The sequence below is a fragment of the Lepisosteus oculatus genome, chromosome 16, assembly GCF_040954835.1.
Source record: "Lepisosteus oculatus isolate fLepOcu1 chromosome 16, fLepOcu1.hap2, whole genome shotgun sequence".
NCBI classification, from domain to species: domain Eukaryota; kingdom Metazoa; phylum Chordata; class Actinopteri; order Semionotiformes; family Lepisosteidae; genus Lepisosteus; species Lepisosteus oculatus.
The window spans coordinates 6867501-6888016 of NC_090711.1; the positions used below are offsets into that span (position 1 = coordinate 6867501).

A 20516-nucleotide genomic window follows, 5' to 3' on the forward strand; every position below is an offset into this window, starting at 1 on the left:
AGCAAGGCTAGAAAAAAAAAACCAAGCGCCGAATTAGTTTTACCAGACTCATCTGAACTGTTCCCCATTTCAGTCTCCTCAGGATAAACATTTTCAACACATGCCATTAAAAACAAACTGCCCCAGAGAGTTCTTAGCTAATAGCTCTGACTAAGGAGATACAATAGTAAAATCTCAGATAAGGAATTCTGTTAATATGCAGTGATAAGATGAAATGATAATTGTTTTGCAAAGGTCGGCTCTCAGCTGCTCGTTCAGAGAAAATCCTGTCAAAGACTGCACTGCAGCTTGAAGGAAAAGCTCTGGGAGTATTAGCAGAATGAGATCTTCATTACACTGGAGTTCTCAAAGCTCTGCCCAGAAGCAGAGTCACAGTGGTAAATGCCTTGAATTATATAATGCCCAGCAAGGACTGACATGTACATGGATAAGAAGGCACCACTCACAGTGAATAAAAGAGTAAATACATTAACAGCAATTAATCAGTGTCATAGATAAAATGGCAAAAGAGCAGAAAAATCACATTTATTTCAGACACAATCATTTTAAAAACATTTAAAAAGCCTTATAAAACACTAAAGCTTGCGGGATGGGATGTTATGAACAAAACAACATGGGAAAAAAAATCAGAGCATGGAAAAATTTGTGCTTTTAAAAACAAGTGTCGTGTGACTAGTGAGGAGTGTGTTGCACATATCAAAGAGGAAACGGAACAGTTCTACTTAGTGTGTGAAGCTGGTGGAGTTCAATTAGAAAGTGCTGAAGGTGGTGTAAGAGACAAGCCTTAGCAAAAAAAAAAGCTTTGGGTGGGGAGAGGGGGGACAAGCTTAAACTGCATCTCCGAGAAGAATCAGATTTCTCTTGGCACTGGAGAAGCACGTAGACTGAGCACAGCATCACAGGCTTCAACGAGGAAGTTCTTGCACCTCACACAGATGTCTTTACTGTACCAGTCCTTCATTGCCAGTCTGTGCTGTGGGGCTGTTTTAATCACCCTTGATTCCAGGACCAGAGGAACTCTTAAAAAAAAAAAAGAGCTTAAATTCCTCTTGGCAGGTCTTAAATCAGAATAAAAAGAGTGGCAGATGAAAGCTATCAAAATATAGCAAAAATAGAACTACTGGAATTGTTAGAGTGGCCATCTTTATTACCTGGTGCTATCCCAAGACCACCGCTCCTGCCAAAATGTGTTTTCAATGTCCTGGCCCATTAGCAGTGCTTCCTTAGTCACAACGATCTTCTTGAAGAAGCTCACTGGGAGATTCATGCACCACTTGTTGGGCAACAGCATCTGAAAACAGACAACAGCATCATAAAGCCCTTATTCTCACGTTGCGCTTCAGGGTGAACAGAGTGGAATAACAGAATCCCTGAGGTTTGGAAAGTCTTTTGAAAAGCAGTTGGCCATTAACAGCTTATTATCCCCAGAAGTGTGAGTGTTTAAGCTAGGGAAGGGGGTGGGTTAGGTTGCATTACATAAAAACCTTACCTCAATACAACACTCTGGGCACACAACCCTGGAAAAATAAAACCATTTGGCATCAGTATATACTACACAGCACGCACAGGGAATACAGACCCACTAATCTACCTTCTCAATACATTTTGCCAGAAAGGGCTTTTAAATGTTATATGGATCTCTTCAAGAAACTAAAACGTGTACAATTCTATGGTAGTTTTAGAGTATCCCAATACCCACTGGAGGGCCCCTAGTTTGCAGAAAACCCCATGCAGACATCTGGAGTACAATTCCAGAGTTTGTATTACCCTAACGTGAGACTGGTAGTGTTCACATTATAACAGGTTACCTGTTGCAAAAGTAGCAAGAATTATGCCAGGTAAAATATAGGCTCCTCTTCTGGCAACACGCACAGACCTGAAAAGGACACCAGGTTAATGGCATTAATCCAAATAAGAGAAAACTTTAAAAAAAGCAAAAAAATTCTAAAATGAGACTATATACCACTTTCATTAAATACAGTAACTCACCCTCAAGTTAGTGTAGCTGTTGTAGGAGAGGTTCTGCAACCTCCCCATCTCTGCCTGACGCACCCTGATCACGTCTGCAATTGTAAGAGGCAAACAGACCTGCAGCATGAAACAGATATGGGGTCATGATGACAGAGACAGACGGAAATCAAATATCTGAAACACAAACTGCAAAGGAAACAAGTTTCTGTATGTTCGACCTGTCATACCAGATATTGAAATCTCCTTTTCCTTTCCTGTGCACTACCACCTTTTGGCACACACTCTTTAATCTACACCTACTGTAACTACGAACGATCCTGCTGAACCTCCCAGGAATTTCTAGTCCTTCTTTATTAATCATGGTTCCCAGTTTTTTTTTTTTAATTGACCGCAAAAAAGTAAGTGGAAACCCTACCTTTTTCTCGAGTTCGAAGCTGTCAAATGACTTGGACCTTTTCCTGTGTCCAGATGGGTTGCTCAGCAGATCTATCGGTGATGACGACAGCAAAGGGAAGAACTTCAGATCTCGATCTATGGGAAAATGTAATCACCTGGGAATTGCTTAGTTGAGACCCTATGCATACACTTGCCAAAAGAAAGATGAACAGACATCTATGCTTGCAAGCAAGCCGAGTTTACCCTTGACCAGATCCAAACTTTTGTTGGGGATGGGGAAAACAATTATAGTCCACAAGTGTTCCACACTACATCTAGCTGTTACCTGGTTTGTTGCTTGCGTTCTCACACAGCTTCTCATCACTGTTCTCCGAATACCTGCTGTCTTCCTGTCAGACAAAAGACTAGGTCAAGTCAGGAGTGAAACCACCACACAGCTCCTCTCCTTCTCCTGCTGACGAGACTTCTGCATGACCTACATAAAACAACACTGGCTGAAGACGTCAATACTCTTTACAGGGCTACAGTGGCGAGCAGTACAGGAATGTGTAGAGGTGAATCAAGAGTTGCCAAGCAGAGGCAAAAGAAAATGTTAGAGCTGTAAGCCTTCTTCAGGTGTGTCTGGGGTATGAGGGGGAATGAGGACAAAGGAAATTATATTGGGTAGTGAAGTTGAAAATGGGGTGAAAAAGAGATGGAACACTAGGAGATCAATTCTAGAGGGCAATGTGGACAATTTCTGTTTGGAACATGACTCCATTACCATACTGTACTTTTATACTTTCTAGAATTTGCTTTAAAAAGATTTTACCCTTTCAAATCTCTTCAACTGAAACCGCAAGCTCTCATCACCTTCATACTTATAATTAGTTCCCCTTTACTAGAAAGATTGCTGGGCGATATTATGCAGGGAAGATGTACAGGTTCCACACCTCGGACCCTGACTCCTTGAGATCTGGAGTGGGAATAGGCTTCAACAGGCAGAAGGAGTCATCAGAGAAAGAATCCTCATAAACAGACACTGAGATAACACAATTCGGTGGAGACGTATTGTTCTCTAGAAAAAAAAGATACAACAGAAGAAAACATTAAGAGTAATGGTATAATATTTACCCAAACACACAATCTTCATATGCAAAATACACACCAAAAACAGTTTTTGTGAATTAAACACATTTCTGTGGTCAATCTGCACATAACTAAAAGAATAAGCAGACAAGGGACATAAGGTTGAGCAGCTGTTTAACAGTGTGAATGGAAAACTGCTTTTGTTTTACGATTCATTTATGGGAAGTGATTTTTACAGTTTGATTAGTGCGTAATGTATTTTCAGCTGCATTGCAGTGTATGTCATGAGTTGTTTATACAGTACCTGTAGATAATGTCTTCTCAATTAACTAAACCAGATGATGGACTAACTAGTTAGCAGTGGAAGCAAATAAAATAAGTATTGGCACTTGTCAGCCCCACAGAGCTTAATCTGCTATCCAGTGATGACAGTCTTGAGCCAGAGCAGGCATTAACTGACTGTGACTGGAACTTCCTTACCAGTGTTGCACAACTGGCACAGTGCAACTAGGGTAAGTTGGGCATCAGTCAGCCAGAGTTCTCTCGGTTTTCTGCTCAGTGTTGGCCCTTGTAAAATTTGGGGCAACTGCAGGCTTGCAGAGGCATCAATCAGGGGTGCACTAATCCTCCAATGGGTACTAACTACACTGCAAGGCTATGTGGAGTTTTCAGCATGACAAAAGGAAAGACCATATTAGAGGAACGTCTACCAAGCCTCAATCCCTCTCTGCAATAAGGAGTCTTTAACAGATAGGCAGTGGAAGCACGATGCCTTGACAAGCTGCCCTCCTCCTGTGGGAGGACAATGGTTGCAGTTTGGCAGCAGATCGGATTTCTTCCATCAGCAGCTCATGGAGACTGGCTGCTTCCTTAGGACGCTTCTTTAATTTACGGTCCGATGCCTGAAGGAAATAATTAGGGAAAGATTGTATTGTGTTGCTTTGGGGAAATACATTTACAAGATATCTCCGGAAGCTTCCTGTCCATCAACTCACAGGCCTCAGTCTGGGGTTGGAACGAACAAAGTCCAGAAGAGCTTCATGGGGATCCCTTTTTGGCAGATTACCCACCGTCTAAAGGAGGAAAAGGAGTGGAAAATTCATATATACATATAGTCATATCGGAATTTTCTCAAGTTGTATAGAGTTCCAATGTGCAACACATACTTTGTAAATGAAGTTTGTTTTCACAAGAAAAGAGTTCTTCTTTTGGGCTCCCAAGAACCTGCAGATTCTTATTCAGAGCACAGATTAAAATGTGGAGGACAGAAATTGTCTCTTTAAATATAGGCTCTCTCTGTCTCTCCTTAGCCAGCTATGACAACGATTCCCCAAAGAGCAGCTAAAAACTAGAAAGCCCCTTCATTGTTAAATACTTCAGTCTCTTCACTGTGGTCTTTTACGGGCCAGGGTGGGTCTCTTCAACTTGCTGGACACTAGAAATGGCTGAGAAAGCCTCTCTTAATGGCGTGGTCCTGTGTGTGGACACACAGTGCAAGCTCACCTTGACTTTGCGGAGAGTGTACCTCTTGGACTGAATATCACGCAGCAGCTGCTCATAAGGGGAGAGTGGGGCCTGAGCCGGCGCAGTGACGTTGCGACGCTCCGACCTGGACTTCAGCTTCACACCTGTCCTCAGCTCTTCAATCACATGTTTCCAGGTGAAAACCTGCAAGTCACACCAACACCCACCATTGCTTCCCAAAACTGGATTGAAATTCCCAGTCTAATCCATTATATGTTAGGGAACCTTCCTCTTTCTTACCCAGTCTGTCGTAACAGGGGTTACAATGCTGCCATCCGATTTATTCACCAATTTCTGCAGAGTCTGGTGAGATTCAAAGCAATGGTGAATGCTACGTATTCAACAGTGAAAGTATCCTCCTGCTATTATTCAGCTTCTAAAAAGAAAGTGGAGCCTGAGACATAAGCACACTAGCCTATTACTCTAATAGGATGGACATGCTAGATTTGAACCATGTGAACAATACTAATGCACATAGAGTCATACACTCGGGAATTAATCAACGGCATCTGAAGGCTAGTATTTTGTGTAAGTGTTGCACTTAATCTTCATCAAGGACCAAAGTGAGAACCTCCTAGGAAAACTCAATATTTCAGTACTGAATGGGTGAATTTAACTGAAGCCCAGAAAATCTAGCCCCCGGAGATGAAGGTAAAAGCTTTAAGTACCAAAATGATGGATAACCTAGCAGTCTCACCTCCTTTGCATTCTGTATTTTTTGAAGATACCGGCAAATGTCTACAGTCTCTGCAAACAGTATGGAGCAGATGGCTCTGTAATGGTGTGCAGCCATAGCTGGGCTGTACAGGCGGGCCTCACAGACCTGCAACACATGCAGGAGACCAGTCACCTCTAACCATGCTGTATATTTCAGTGTAGACTGCACTGTTATTTCCATTTCCTGCCTGCAGCCAGTACTTCCATGCAAACTGCCCCACTGCTGAATGTCACCAACTAGAAATTCATTGAGCGAAAGGCTTGGAATGGAATGGATGAACAAAGGCTAGCTTCCCCTGCTCTAGGAACTTCTTCTTCTTCTTCTTCACAGCCTTAGTCCCAGACTGTCCTGGGGTCAGCTGCTTTGGTTGCTCTTCTCCACTTGTCTCTGTTGAGCACATCTTCCTCACTCACTTCACATCCCTCCATATCTTTTCTCACACAATCTATCCATCTCTTTCTAGGCCTGCCTCTTCCTCTGTTACCTTCCACCTCAAATTACATTACCCTCTTTGTTACTTCCTCAACATCCCTCCTCATGATATGTCCATACCACCGTAACCTCGCCTCTCGCATCTTCTCAACCACATCCACCACCCTACATCGTCTACGGATTTCTTCACTTCCCCTGCTCTAAGAACGTCCTAATTATATTACTCGAAATCCTTTGTTTTCTCCAGCTCCTGCTGCTGCTGCTACAAGAGGAAGAAAACACCTTCAGCACAGACATTTCTAAAATTAGGGTAAGTAGAGGGACAGCATGACCAATTTAAATCTGTACAAGGAATGTACTGTATATTATAAATGTCCACAAACACCAATATGCACATATAATTATACTAATTTACATATGATGAATACTGTGGAGGGAAATCAGTTAGAAAAAGTCCAAACACTGGTTTCCCATACAAGCAGCATCACTGGACAACCACAGAGGTACATGTTCTGGAAGTAAATTACATAAAAACCACCACAGGATTTCTACAGTAGCATGCAGAGGTAGCCACAGTTAAAACCCACTGCTCCTGCTGCAGCATATTTCCTACAGTGCTCAAGCACAGGTGTATACCTTCCTGGATCCAACTCTGCCGAGATGGGAATGAACGTTACAAATAGGAGTTGGAAGAACACCACCTGAATAACTTCAGAGAACGTGCAGACTGGCTGGAAAGGCTCCCCTGGTCTATTGTGGCTGGTGTCCAGTTTAGTCATTTGGCAGATGAGGATCTCCAGGGTCTCACTCAGGTCTCTCTCCACATTACTGCCTAAACCCCAGTCCAGGCAGGAGTAGATCATTCTTCCCAGAAAATCCACCATCTATAGAGGACAAGTGCAGAACAGCAGTTTTGGAGGTCTCAAGTGTGTTTGGAAAGAGTGGTGGACTTAGAGTATGGGTATTACTGTAGGAGGACTGCCTCACTCTCGGGAGAAAACTAATACCACCGTCCCAAAACCTACGCTCACCATCCTTCACAGAATTTTTACTTCTGATAAAACTACTGCAGAGCAATACATCAAGAGAGGCATGTTGGCTCATACCAGTTGCACAGGTTTGAGGAGTGAGTCAGTAGCCCATCAAATTTAGAGCCTACTTTCCTTAGTTATGGATTCAAAATTGCATGCCCAGCAATCAGGTTAAGACAACCCTGGCCCTTTACTGTAATATTCGTGTCCAGCATTCTTCACTGAATATCTTCCATGGTGCATCTTAAGTGAATCTAAAACCTATCAAATTCTGGTACTTCTGGCCAGGGTTGCCTCCGCTTTGTTCACCCCCCCAAAAAAAACTCATACGTGCCCCATCATGTGTACACCGTATGAAAGCAGTGTCACAGATACTATTAAAGTCTCTGAACTTACATCATCTTCGGTCTGCAGCTCAAAAGATCCTTCTGAAACGGAATAAAACATTAAAGCCAGTACATTAAAGACAACCTCGCTGCTTCTTACGGCTAATCAGAAGATATTTGCCTTGCATTTGCGGGGAAAACTTAAAAAAAAAAAGAATTCGCGGATGTGTGAAGACAATTTCTAAACGATTAGACTTGGAGATAATCGCAGAAGGTTATAACCTTAGACCCCCCTTTTTTTAAATGGGAACCAACGTCATTTGGTGAGTACAACACAATCTTGTTTTAACACATGCCAAACAATTACAAAAAAAATCATACTTATGCGTTCTTTTGTTTTTAGGACCACCGTCCCATCGTTCTTCAGCAGTACGCTCTCCATGCCGGTGATCCAGGGTGCCTTCCACCGAGAGAGGTCTCCGCAGCCCTGCAGGCGCTGGCTCTGCACCATCAGGCTGCACAGCTGGTAGCAGAGGGCCCACGCCTGCTCCTCGCTCACGGGCTGGCCCTGCAGCTCCAGAATCTCGCTCAGAGAGATGTGGTAGCTATCGGAGAGGCACTTAGAATCCCCCATGCTTCTCCTTGCCTTCGCTTGTGTTTCGAGTAACTTTTTTTTGTTGTTCTCTAAGAGTATTTTCCTTTATTACCGGTGTTTAGTTTAACAACAGGTCCCCACAAAACAAATCACTCCCCAACCAACCAAAGTTAGCACAAAGGGCATTTGTAACTAGAACCAGCGACTCAGCCTTTCCTAATTGTCTCAGTGTAATTAGGACCCCAGCATTGCGCGGCACCGTATTTAGTTTTGGCCAATTAGCGCATCACGTTTGGTACTCACCTGTAGTAATACGGGGGGAAATCGAGTCAGACTTTGGCATTGACAACACTTTGACAAAGCATAACAAAAATTGTGTTTGCCATTGGCCATCCTTTAAAATTTGAGGCGTCCAAAGTTTCAGCTTTTGAAACGGTTCCTGACTTGCTGTGCACCTTTTTCGTTTCCATTTTCTACCAGAGACCATAATAGAAGGATAGGTACTTTGGAATAGTTAATATTATTTGAAACTAATGCTTCAGATATTTGGCTAGAAATGTCAGAAACCACTTAATTTTCTGCATTCCAAACACTCTGAAAGAATGCGCAAGTAATTCACCCACGAGCAGAACCCGGAGCGATCATCTCCTTGACTTGCAATTAATTGCCCAATACTACGTTAGCATTAAAGAAAACTAATCTTTGATTTATTGAGTCAAATCCAAGTGGATGTTTGATTTCCCTGATAATTTTTATGTGTACAAAAATATTACGAATTTTATTACCACGGTCCGCCCTGTGTGGTTTAATCAAACACAGGAAATCGTTGAATTAAGTTTGATCACTTTTATAAAAAATCGTTGGCAATGTTATACTGTCAACTTTCTAAATTACAAATAACAAAATCACACTTTCCTTCTAACACATTATCGTGAAAATGTTTTTTTATCGATTACATCAGTTTTAAATCACTTCAGAACGCTAAAAAACATTTAATACATTTGCAGTCTGTTTGGGTGAACTATGTGAGAATATAATGTTTGTTTAATATGAGCTATGTTTGTGAGAATAACAATGTTATTTTAATATAACATTTCTGCAAATATATGTATACAGTACATGTAGAAAATCAAATAAAAAAAGGAGAAACACTTATAATTCTGTTTTATTATCCATTCTTCCAAGATTATCACAGTATTTGGCATCTTTAGAATCATTCCTTCATGTACCTCAATATACATTTTATACAGAATACAAAAATATTTAATTCTGTTATAATAATTGATTTCAGAACAAGATATTTAACTTAAATGAATAGCTCTAATTCTTTTTAAAAAAATTAGATTGCATTATGGAAACTCTTTAACTCTTTAATGCAACATTTGAAGAACTAAATGACTTAGGTTCCTAAGAGTATATCTCATCAAACAGAGACAGCATTGCACTTCACATTGTTGCAATGTAATTAGCTTATGGTCACCTATTACACCTTGAATTTCTGATTTCTCAAGCCTTATATTAAATACTGTTTCAGCTGAAAACTCTTTATGAGATCCAAACACAACCGTGAAAATAAAATAGTGCCTGGACTTTTAGCAAGCTTAGCATGTTACTACATGGAAGTGCATTTAAAACTGAGAACAAGAGGCGACTTTTACACAAAGAGTTGTGGGGGTCTGGAATAAGCTAGCTGAAAGAAGCTGTTCCATTGATGTGTTTCAAGTGGCTGGATAAGGCCCTCATATCAAACAGCTACTAAAAAACAAACAAGACAGGTAGACTGAATAACTGCCTCTCGTCTCTAAGCTTTGTTATGCAATTTTGTTCCTATTGAAAGTCTGTCTTCTATTTTTTATACAAATGGATCCATGTTATCATATACCATTTGGGTATACATTGACATATTTTTATCCCAGGGAAAAACTTCAAGAAATTTCATTTATTTAAAAAGAACAAAATCTGGATTTAATGTAATAGAGCTAAATGTCAATGGAGGCACAAACTGACTGTTCAAATTACAGATGAGACAGAGGAAAAGTGTGAAGCTAAGTGATAGTAGTGTTGGATAAATAATGCTGTTTAGTGCTAAGTGTCAAATAAAATTCTTCCTGAAGTCTAACACCATAATCACACAAATAAACACAACTACCAGCTGAAAATGACAAACCTGGTATCTAATGGTGGACATTTGTTTGCCAAGAGTTATTAATTAATGTCTGAAAGAGAGCTCAAACCTTTGATTTAATCTTGTTTTCCATTTCTTTTCTTCATAGTTTCAGCAGGGATAATGTGCTGGACAGAATTATTTGATTTATCAGATATCTGTACAGTGAGAGGGCTGTACAGATCTATCAGATCTCTATGCATTTTAAGCTATCTGTACAGTGAGAGGGCTGTACAGATCCATCAGATCTCTATGCATGTTCAGCTATCTGTACAGTAAGAGGGCTGTACAGATCTATCAGATCTCTATGCATGTTCAGCTATCTGTACAGTGAGAGGGCTGTACAGATCTATCAGATCTCTATGCATGTTCAGCTATCTGTACAGTGAGAGGGCTGAACAGGTCTCTCAGATCTCTATGCAGGTTCAGCTATCTGTACAGTGAGAGGGCTGGGCACTGATAGAAGCACATGTATGAGTCGCACAGCAGCCTCTTTACAAACTCATCAAGGTAACATAGGTCGAGTTTAGCCCAGTCTTCCTCAGGCTGCGAGAGAAAGTCACCCACTTGTGGACATGCCCTGATCTCTGGGATGTTGTAGCCATTTTCACCTCCTGCAAAGGGATTTCAAACATACAGAGAGAAAACGTGTCAATGTCAGCTTCTAAAATTGTTCTGTAAGTTCCAATATCTGTATTATGCAACGTTTGCACCAAGGAACAATGAAATATAGAATACCTGAACCCCAGACTACATTACCCATTAACACACATGACAGAGGATGAAGTTTCAAAACCTGTGTCCATACAGACTTGTGTTCTTCCTCTTCTCCACACTGGGAATTAGTGTCTGCTGGTTTGTGTTGTCCTTTTTTCAATTTGTATATGTAGCAAATTTTACTGTCTAGTGATTTATATCGGACAACCATAGTTCATACTGACATTATATACAAATATCTATTTTACTTAAAGGTAAGTAACTCAATCAAACATCTAACAGAACAGAAACAGTTCTTACCAGCAGCCATATCACCCTGCAACTCACAACTGGCAACCCACTGAAGCTCAGCAGGTGTGAGCCTGGTCAGTACCTGGATGGGAGACCTCCTGGGAAAAACTAAGGTTGCTGCTGGAAGAGGTGTTAGTGGGGCCAGCAGGGGGCTCTCACCCTGCGGTCCATGTGAGTCCTAATGCCCCATGATAGTGACGGGGACACTATACTGTAAACAGGCGCCGTCCCTCGAATGAGACGTAAAACCGAGGTCCTGACTCTCTGTGGTCATTAAAAATCCCAGGGCGTTTCTCAAAAAGAGTAGGGGTGTAACCCTGGCATCTTGGCCAAATTTCCCCATTGGCCTTTACCAATCATGGCCTCCTAATAATCCCCCTCTATGAATTGGCTACATTACTCTGCTCTCCTCCCCACTGATAACTGATGTGTGGTGAGCGTTCTGGCGCACTATGGCTGCCGTCGCATCATCCAGGTGAGGCTGCACATTGGTGGTGGTGGAGGGGAGTCCCCATTACCTGTAAAGCGCTTTGAGTGGAGTGTCCAGAAAAGCGCTATATAAGTGTAAGCAATTATTATTATTATTGAAATGACTAGGTAAGCCATATGTCAGTCCAAACATATGTCAACATAGTTTAACACCCCTATTATTCTATCCAGCTCACTAGGCAACACAAACCACCGGAGTCCATAAATCTTCCAGACCAAAGGCAACACTGTAGTTCAAACCTGTTCCTTTACCAGCTTGCAATAACTAAGAACAGAAAGGCCGAAGGAGAAGTCTCACCACAGCGGTCGGCCATGCTGTCGAAGAAGAGCCAGGAGTCCCTGCCGCTCCCGTACTTTACGAAGGACACGTAGTGGCTGGTCTCGATGCACAGCACAGCAAAGAGCTCCAGCTTCAGCCTCGGCACTGGGTCACCCTCCCTGAGGCAAGCCGGGTAGCAGATCCCCCGGGGCCTGTGGTCCTGTCGCAGCCGGTGAGCGTGGACCTGACACGGAGACGAGACTCCCAGCGCATTTCAGCACTGCCCACATCCTAGCCTACTGTGCTCCCAACCGCCCACCACTGGGCCCTTGGCGTAACAATAGGATGTGCTGCCACAACTGGGAGGCGATGTGCAGACACACCAGGCAGCAGGAAATGAAGATAGGAGTAGGTAAGACAGGCATTTCAGAAAGCTCTTGGACAGGGACAGGCACTGAATTCAGCGAATGGGGCCAGGAACGGAGCGATCCCATTGACAAACAAAAAGCTGATCAGAAATAGGAACCGAGTATAACAGTATCTGAAGAACAAATGAGCCCAAACACATGACCGACGGCCACAGCTCACCTGTTTCTCGCAGAGGTTGCAAAACTGCTTGATCCTCCCAGGCATGAGCTTGGGGTCCCTCAGACAATCGTAGCACTCCAGCTCCGCCAGCTTCCCACAGAGAAAGCACTCTCGCGGGTCTGGGAGGAGGGAGGACAAGAGGGATTCTTCAGTGGAACTATTTGCCTTCTGCCTTCTAGACTATTTATCTCCCTCTGTGGACTAGACCCGACCTTTTCATTAAAAATCTACTCGACCATAATGCAAAAAAAAGACAGTCCTTTATTTAATCATTTTGTCTGATGGGTTGCTGGAGTGTGAAACCCAAGTCACCCTGGCTTCTTTCAATTGTCTCGTAACTACCAAACGGGCCAGATGGACTAAATGTTCTTAAAGCTTTTGTGCCCTCCTCAATCATCTTACAGTTCGACAATCACCACCAGATCGGTTTGGAGGCCTGAGACTCACTCCTAAGGTTGTTTAAAATAAGAAACATCATCAGCCAGGTGTTTTTAGCGTATACTTTTGTGTCTATGATTTATAAGATAAGCTGTAGAGACTTAATATACTGTCATTGAAAATACTGTATAAGCCTATGTTATAGGCTATAGAGCAGATGAGCACACTTACTGTTATGTATAAGATCTGTAATATCCAGCTCTGTTGATGGAATGATTTGAGGAAACATTTTGTACTTTTTTCCAAACCTTGGCATCTGGATAATCAAGCAGGACGGGATCTAGAGTGAACGAATGAATTAATGAATGAATTACGTATTTGAACTTTCAGAGTTAATAAGTTGATTCTAGCTCCAGCAAGGCCATTTCAACTGCATGCCTGCTGTACTAATTACATTGTAGGCTAAAGCAGTAAAGTAGCACTGCAGTAGTAGCTTTGAACACAGACACTGTAAAAGCCCACAGAAATACATAACCCAAGCATTGTTTACATTTTTTAGTCTATGATATATCCACTTTAATGAACACTTTCTGATACCTGAAACATGTTCTTTTAGATGGAGCCTACTGTGTTTTAAGTGTGAAACATGTGATTCATGTTTATCTAACGGCCTAACTGTTTTCAACTGTTTTCTGTTCAGAGGTTCTGGATCTTCTGCTTTGCTTCCGAGATGCTAGATGTTGTCAGAATGTTTCATGCAGGCTGATCAACTTGAACGGATGGCGCCCACAGAGCTTACCTCTTGGAACTTGAGATCGCAGGCCAGAAAGGAGGTCTCGAGCAGCTGCTGCACAGTGGGTGTGCTCGCCACCTGTTCCTTTTCCAGGATGATCTGGAAGGTATAGGAATCCTGGGTCTTACCATTCGACCTGAAAAACACGGTGTGTTTCAAGCACATCAATGTATTATGTCCCAGTATCATGATTTTGTCTGTTCCATATTTATGCAAATGATTTTCTTACAACAGTAATTAAATGGCATTGACATAGTATCCTCTTAAAGACTGATCTGAATTATAAAGATCATAAAAATATATTTAAAACACAAGAACCTAGTTTTAGCCTACAAAAAATAAGTACAATTGATCCCTCTTAGATTTTAGGGAGAACATCCATTTTAAAGTTGACACATACACTTGAGACATGGAAGAAGAAAACAAGGAAGCACATAGACTACTGTACAATAACATATAACCTGCACCTCGCTAGCTATCAGAGAAATAAAAGTAGTGAATGTTCTATGATATTTTGCAGAGGAATCTATTGTAAAATGTAGTTTTGTTTCATACCTGATCTTCAGCAGTGGGTCTACAGACAGGACCTGATGCAGAAGAGTACTGATGAACTCCTCTGGGTCTGAGGGGAAGTGATGACAACAATGAGCACAGCCCAAGGTTTCATCCTGCGCTGAGTGCAGAGACTTGCAGAATTATGAAAAATGAGTGTTTGCACAGAATTGAGAAATAATAAAACAGAAACTGGTGTAATGAGACAAGAAGACTGTGGTATTACCTTTTTCTTCACAGAGGAATGAACTGCATCCTAGCAGCTTTCTGAAGTTCATCACATTCTCAGCAGGAACAAAGCCCTGTCTGGGATTGGAATTGTGTCAGTTTCACCCAAACCAGTTTGATTTATTATGCTGTGTTTATTCTTGCATTTAATCAAACAGCAGAAATCACGTTTTTAAAAATGTGTACTAATTTAAACAACAAATCTGTGTGAAGAATATGCATCCATATCTAACTGGAATTTACTTTGAATCCAAATTGAATTATGGAATTTCAAATTAAATGGAAATGATCAGTGGAACATCAAAACAAAATAAATGCTTTTATCCAAACTGACATACATTTATAATAATAATTGCTTACACCTATATAGTGCTTTTCTGGACACTCCACTCAAAGTGCTTTACAGGCAACTGGGACTCCCCTCCACCACCACCAATGTGCAGCATCCACCTAGATGATGTTTGCAGCTATTTGTACAACTGCATATTTTACTGGAACAATTCAGATGAAGTGCCTCCCTCAAGGGCAGTGTCTCATCTGGGATTTGAACCCACAGCCCTGCAGTTATAGATGCAGAACCCTAACCACCCTTCCACACTGCTGCCTTTGTTCTATAATGACCACAGTCAGTCCCAATCTTTCAAATGCAATAATGCGTACACAGATGAAAGCTGTTGCGTCCAGATGTGATTTTTTTCCTATTGTGCTCAGTAAATAAAAGTTAACTTCTCGAACAAGCCCTTTTGTTTCTAAAAAGCCAGAGAAAGGTCATCTTGTTGACTGCAGACCACTTGTGATATTTTGTAGAGATTTATAGAAAAAGAAAAAAACCAAAGGAATTATACTCATCATCATTCGCATCTACAGTATGATTCATAACCTTCTTACAAGAGTCATGAAACCAAGGACAGATATTGCACTAGGAGTTTGTTAACTGTGTATTAAATCTGCTGTCACTATTATCAGGTTGAGTTTACCTCCTCAGCTGGTTGACGATATCCTTCCTCAGTATGTTCTGGATGTGTCCCTCAGTGCCAGCAGGACAGTGCAACACACTATCCAGAGCCATGGATGAAGTGAACACACTGAAAAGGCACAGGTAGCAAGAGACCTCCATTAGTTAAACTGATTTTCCTAAAATTCCCCCGTTTTTGGTGAAATGCCCGTTATCGTGAGCCCTAAGCTTCAAGTGCGTGTTGTTTTACCCCACTGTTGCACAGTGACCAGTGCCTGCACAAACCAGCACCAGATTGCAACCTCGGACATATTACAAAAAATCATCTGGAGTCCATTTTAGAGTAGATTGGGTTAACTGAATACACGTGCATGTTTTTCATGCCTCTAGAACAATCATTTAATTTGATTTGCAGTCAAAGTAGAAAAAGATGTCCAATTAAAAAAGTATTTTCAACACTGATCACCATATGTTGCAGTATAAAACATAAATAAGGGTCTGTAAAGCATGTGACGAGATTAATCCAATCCCCACATGAGAATCCTTGTGAAAGTAACTGACCTGAAAAGAGACGCATCAAGGTAGCAGGAGTTAAAGTGTCCCTGAATGCCTCTCATCCTGCCTTCCAGCAGTGACAGCACTTCTGATTCGCGTAAAGGGGGAATGTCTTCATCAACCTCTTTACCACCTGCTGGGCACACACAGAGAACACCTCCGTGCATCAGCGCCTCAGACAGAAAGGTTCAGCAGCTGCCACCTAAGTGGCAATTTGGTCACCAGGAGAGGAAGAAGGAAACCGAAAAGCAAAAGGGAGACAGGAAGATGACGAAGGAGAAAACGAAGACAAAGATGGAAAAAAAGGTGGAGGTATTTTTATTGTTTTTTTTTTAACAGTGAAATTTTAGCTTTTAAAATGGTGATTTAAAAGTATTTTCTAAATCAAACAGACTAACGCATATCTATCAAGTATAACGACACAAACCTGCCTAGGTCCCCAAGTAAACGAGGAATGACAACAAGCCATCTGCTCTTTGAGATTTTGTTAGCATTGCCGCTGCACAGTGCTGGGAACCTGGGTTCAGTTCTGGGATGCTATCTGTGTGGAGTTTGCATATTCTTTCAATGTTTGCCTGGGTTCCCTCCAGGTACTCAAGTTCAAAGACTTAACCTAAGCTAATTAATTAGCTACTGGGAAAACTGGCCCAGGGTGTATCTTGTCTTGTGCTCATTGCTTGCTGGACTCCAGCTCCAGCTGCCCCGCAACCCTGCAGTGGATAAATGGTTAGAAAGTGGATGGATGGCATCACCTAGATGTGGTTCATAGCGTGGCAGAGTTTCCTTGTAGGGAGGTAGGGGTAGAAACCTGCTGTCTGGAAAGCAGTTCTTCAGGATGACAAACATGGCTTTGTTTCCATTGCAGGTGAAGTATCGCTGAGCCCCAAATCTGCCGTCTGAACAGCCTTTCATTTCATAATCCTGTGGCGATGTAGAGCACATCTTTTCAGTACAGAAACACATTTACAACTCACAGAAGACAGAATAACAGAAAATACAGAGATATGTCCAAACGGTGGCTCTGTGGCTAAGGATCTGCGCCTGTGGCTGGAAGGTTGCCAGTTCAAATCCCGCGGCCGGCAGAGGAATCCTACTCCATTGGGCCCCTGAGCAAGGCCCTTCACCCCAACTGCTCCAGGGGCGCTGTACAATGGCTGACCCCAAGCTTCTCTCCCTGTCCCGTGTGTCTTTGTGTCTCATGGAGAGCAACCTGGGGTATGCGAAAAGATCTTATCTAAACATCAGACTGATTTATGTGGACAAAACAGGAAATATTTTTGTTTTTTTAAATAAGGTGGATGAAGTGCATATAATAATGAAAATGTAAAAACCCATCACTGTTACATTATATGAGTCTGGGTAGCCCATGAGGGTTTATTAACAGATCACAGTAGCACTGAAGCCCAAAACAGCTCATTTAATGCCCAGTGCAGAGGCCCAGCCTGGACTGGTTCCGCTGTGGCACTTACCAGTTCGACCCCTGCCCAGGGCTGGTTCTTGCCTTCAGGGGTCCCAATCCATCGTACTACTCCATACACCATGGCCCCGTTTCCGGCTGGAATCTCCACCATGGAGCCCACCTCCAGCGAGGGGTGCGGTGTCAGCGCTGGGCCAGGGTCCGAGGTGATCGGAGGGCTCCTACCTGCCTGCACTCCCCTGACTTGCAACTTCAAACCCGAGTCAGACCCCGAGTAATCCTTCACGTTAGAGGCTACAGGGGACAGAAACAGCAGCACGTCTTCGATAGTCTGCGCAATTCGCAGGACAGCCCTGAATCTGTCCAACACATCATCACGTGAGTCTTCTGCTTCCGAACAGGTTGGCCCTCAGCCCATTAGCTGTCTTCCTTGATTAACCATCTCTATCTGTGAGCGTCTTTTCAGTTTTTACACTAACCCAACACAAGTGTCTGCTGGTCCAGCAGAGCTCTCGGTAACTTAACACAAAACCTCACTAGACTGAGAATTGGCTTAGTTAGAATGCCCCCCTTGATTTCAACTGCTAATGTGTTGAATATTTCAAGTTACTTATAAAGGTAAACAGTTAATTAAGAGCTTGGCTAGCAAAGCCACTCCACAAACACTTGGGTCACAAGATTATGAAGGAGTATTAAAGAAATATAGTACTGTATAAGATAATGAGCCCATCTGTATTTTACATTAATTACAAATCAAGCTTTACTGGAACATTACCTCATACTAAATCTACATAGCACAAAATCAGGACAGCTGACAAAGCTACACAAAGGATTTCTATTGGCTGAAGCGACGCAATATAGAAAACCACCTTCCAGTTGGTTCTTCAAGCAGAGAAGTGCATTTCGTGGAGAATCAATTACGACATCGACAATATCTCCTGCGCTGCACAAAATAGGAGAGACTTCCTTCTTGCAAGGTTGTTTTTTCTCTGGGTCCTAAAACCAAATGTAAGATAAAAAAAAGTTTGTATACAGACATATCTGAGGTACTTTTTTTTCTTGCTGTAACACCCTTTGAGCAGCGCGACATAAAATAAAGTCTGTTATTATTACGGAAGTGCTCTGCTGCAATCCACCCAATCGATCGTCACCAAGACCCACCATAAGTTTCACCTCAAACACTCGCATCCTGAGCTCCCCGCTGGCCTCGTGCTTCACAAGCTCCACCACGGCCTTCACCACCCCTGTCCGTTGCTCCTTCTTCTGCTGGACCACCACCACGTCGCCCTCCGCCAGCCCGCAGATGGCCCGGAACAGCTCCGCCCTCTGCAGCAGCTGCAGCCTCTTCCCGGGGGCAGAGACCCGGAGCAGCAGCTGAGCCTCCAGAGCAGACAGCAGCCTCACGTTCTCCTTCTTCAGCTTCTGAGTGCCCTTGGTGTCGAAGACAGGGCCTTGCACCTCGTCCTGGGACTCACTCTCTATGCGGCCTATGCTGCCCTTGGAAAAGCTCCCTGGCTTGGGCTTCGCCTTCATGACAATGAAGTACTTCTCTTCCTCTGATCTGGAATCCATTATCGCCAACCAAGATGGCGTCTTTGCAGATGTCTGTCGTCCTGTTAAAAACATTGACAGTTCATCACATGCCTGTGCTCACACATTTTCTATGAACTGTATAACTGTGGTAAGGCAGAACTGTGGCAGGATACGTTAGAATGAACATGATAGACATGTTTTGAGATCAGTCATTTGGCAAATTAAAAGTTGGCCTCTACTGATTTACTGAACTAAATGTTCTCTCATTTGAAACAGAACATCAAGGGGGCACTGTCAATGCAAGATTCTTTCCAGTCCAGCTGGTTTTGAGAAGAAAGTATTTGTTGTCATGTGCACATCAACTGAATTATTTTCTAAATATTTCACTCTCGCCACCACTGAGTGGCAGAAACTGTCAGACAGATCTGCTTACTAAGCAGCTTTCATTGCATACATAAAATTCATTTCTTAACCTAAAGAGACTTTTCAAAAAGAGCTACAGTAAGTATGCATTAAAGGATCAGGGGAGATTCCTAAACCTTTCTTTTCAGGGTTTGTGCATTACCCAATGAATCAAAGCTGTAAATTCATAACAGAAATTATAAAGCAGAAAGAAATCCACATTCGACCAGTAGAAATAGGAAAACAATGTACAGTGCATTTTTACTGCATGCAGCATGATACCACCATCCCTAGTCCCTGCTGATGTTTCTGTTTGTTTCTGCAGTGCTGAAAAGGAAGAAACGTGCAACTTCGAAACTTCAGACGCTCAATATTGCAGAACAATCCTCATTTGCAAGTCTTCAAAAGCTCGAACTCCGACCCCAACTTTTAATATGATCTATATCTGCCATTCTGTTTTGTTTTATAAATTCATAATTGAACTGTTAACTGATTTAGATAAGTATCTTCACTGAAACATAAGACACCCAAAACGCAAGAACACTATTACCGAACTTACTGAGTTCCTGATGTTCTCCCCAGTTATTGTTTCATTTTGTTTCCATGTTTAGTCTGAGCAGATCAGGAAGTTATGACCGAGCTCAACTTTCACCTCACCTGTTTCAGGGACCGTCTTCAAAGTGACGCCGTTGTGAAATAAATGATCCATGAACTGAGGTTGAAGGAAAGTTAACGTTAAAAGACGTTTTTAGCATAATTTCATGTTTTATTCATGCCGTTGTTTAACAATTTGGAACAACAGTTATGAATATTAGAAGATTAATTTCTGTTCTGATATCGATTTATTTTGTCCTTACTCATGGGAAAAGCACATTTGGTATCCATTTTTTTTTTCAGCAAAAAGGTGTATATTAGGTCTGATAACCACGGCGCTGTAACTCCAACGTGCGTAGTGTTTACTAGGACGTAAAAGTAATTTTGCTTAGTGCAACAAAATGAATAACAAAATACAATTTGGACAATATGAATCGATTATACGTTGATCTTTAAAAACATTAACATTTTTCAAGATAAAGAAGTTCATAAAGCAAAGATTAATCGCAAACCCTCCAAATACAATTTGATTTATCTAAA

At 42.1% G+C, this 20516-nt stretch overlaps 2 protein-coding genes across 8 annotated transcripts; both read right to left on the reverse strand.

Moving 5' to 3' along the window:
- Positions 1–508: 508 nt before the first annotated feature.
- LOC102696346 (protein spire homolog 1) lies at positions 509–8550 on the reverse strand. 3 transcript variants are annotated; one of them, XM_015364788.2, is made up of 16 exons: positions 7848–8550; positions 7537–7565; positions 6811–6993; positions 5657–5782; positions 5200–5262; positions 4939–5103; positions 4431–4508; positions 4208–4337; positions 3300–3424; positions 2693–2756; positions 2387–2502; positions 1990–2088; positions 1809–1876; positions 1490–1517; positions 1152–1291; positions 509–1019 (listed from the first exon to the last, which is right to left on the reverse strand). In XM_015364788.2, the coding sequence occupies exons 1-16, from the start codon at positions 8098–8100 to the stop codon at positions 851–853; spliced, it is 1836 nt and encodes a 611-aa protein (XP_015220274.2). In that variant the 5' UTR covers positions 8101–8550; the 3' UTR covers positions 509–850. The 3 variants fall into 3 exon arrangements, with proteins under 3 accessions (XP_015220274.2, XP_015220275.2, XP_015220273.2); XM_015364789.2 differs by having other exon boundaries at positions 2387–2457; positions 7537–7568; XM_015364787.2 differs by having other exon boundaries at positions 7537–7568; positions 7848–8549.
- A 660-nt stretch (positions 8551–9210) lies between these two features.
- On the reverse strand, positions 9211–20089 carry cyld2 (cylindromatosis (turban tumor syndrome) 2). Of its 5 annotated transcripts, none has more exons than XM_015364792.2 (14): positions 20040–20089; positions 18609–19060; positions 18317–18443; positions 17500–17741; positions 16783–16951; positions 16037–16166; positions 15498–15605; positions 14519–14598; positions 14296–14362; positions 13747–13876; positions 13179–13287; positions 12570–12688; positions 12021–12225; positions 9211–10839 (listed from the first exon to the last, which is right to left on the reverse strand). In XM_015364792.2, exons 2-14 carry the CDS (start codon positions 19017–19019, stop codon positions 10655–10657), a joined length of 2082 nt encoding a protein of 693 aa, XP_015220278.2. In that variant the 5' UTR covers positions 19020–19060; positions 20040–20089; the 3' UTR covers positions 9211–10654. The 5 variants fall into 5 exon arrangements, with proteins under 5 accessions (XP_015220278.2, XP_069035625.1, XP_069035624.1 ...); XM_069179524.1 differs by lacking the exon at positions 20040–20089 and adding an exon at positions 19942–20033 and having other exon boundaries at positions 18621–19060; XM_069179523.1 differs by lacking the exon at positions 20040–20089 and adding an exon at positions 19942–20033 and having other exon boundaries at positions 16037–16163.
- Positions 20090–20516: the final 427 nt, after the last annotated feature.

Coding starts and splice junctions, on each gene's coding strand:
- LOC102696346 (XM_015364787.2), bottom strand. CDS start 8,100: ATGGGGGATTCTAAGTGCCTCTCCGATAGCTACCACATCTCTCTGAGC. Junction 5,104..5,199: donor CCCCTGTTACGACAGACTGG/GTAAGAAAGAGG, acceptor TGTGACTTGCAG/GTTTTCACCTGGAAACATGT. Junction 1,518..1,808: donor TCTTGCTACTTTTGCAACAG/GTAACCTGTTAT, acceptor TTATTTTTCCAG/GGTTGTGTGCCCAGAGTGTT.
- cyld2 (XM_015364792.2), bottom strand. CDS start 19,019: ATGGATTCCAGATCAGAGGAAGAGAAGTACTTCATTGTCATGAAGGCG. Junction 18,444..18,608: donor TGTTTGAGGTGAAACTTATG/GTGGGTCTTGGT, acceptor ATTTGGTTTTAG/GACCCAGAGAAAAAACAACC. Junction 13,877..14,295: donor GACCCACTGCTGAAGATCAG/GTATGAAACAAA, acceptor CGTGTTTTTCAG/GTCGAATGGTAAGACCCAGG.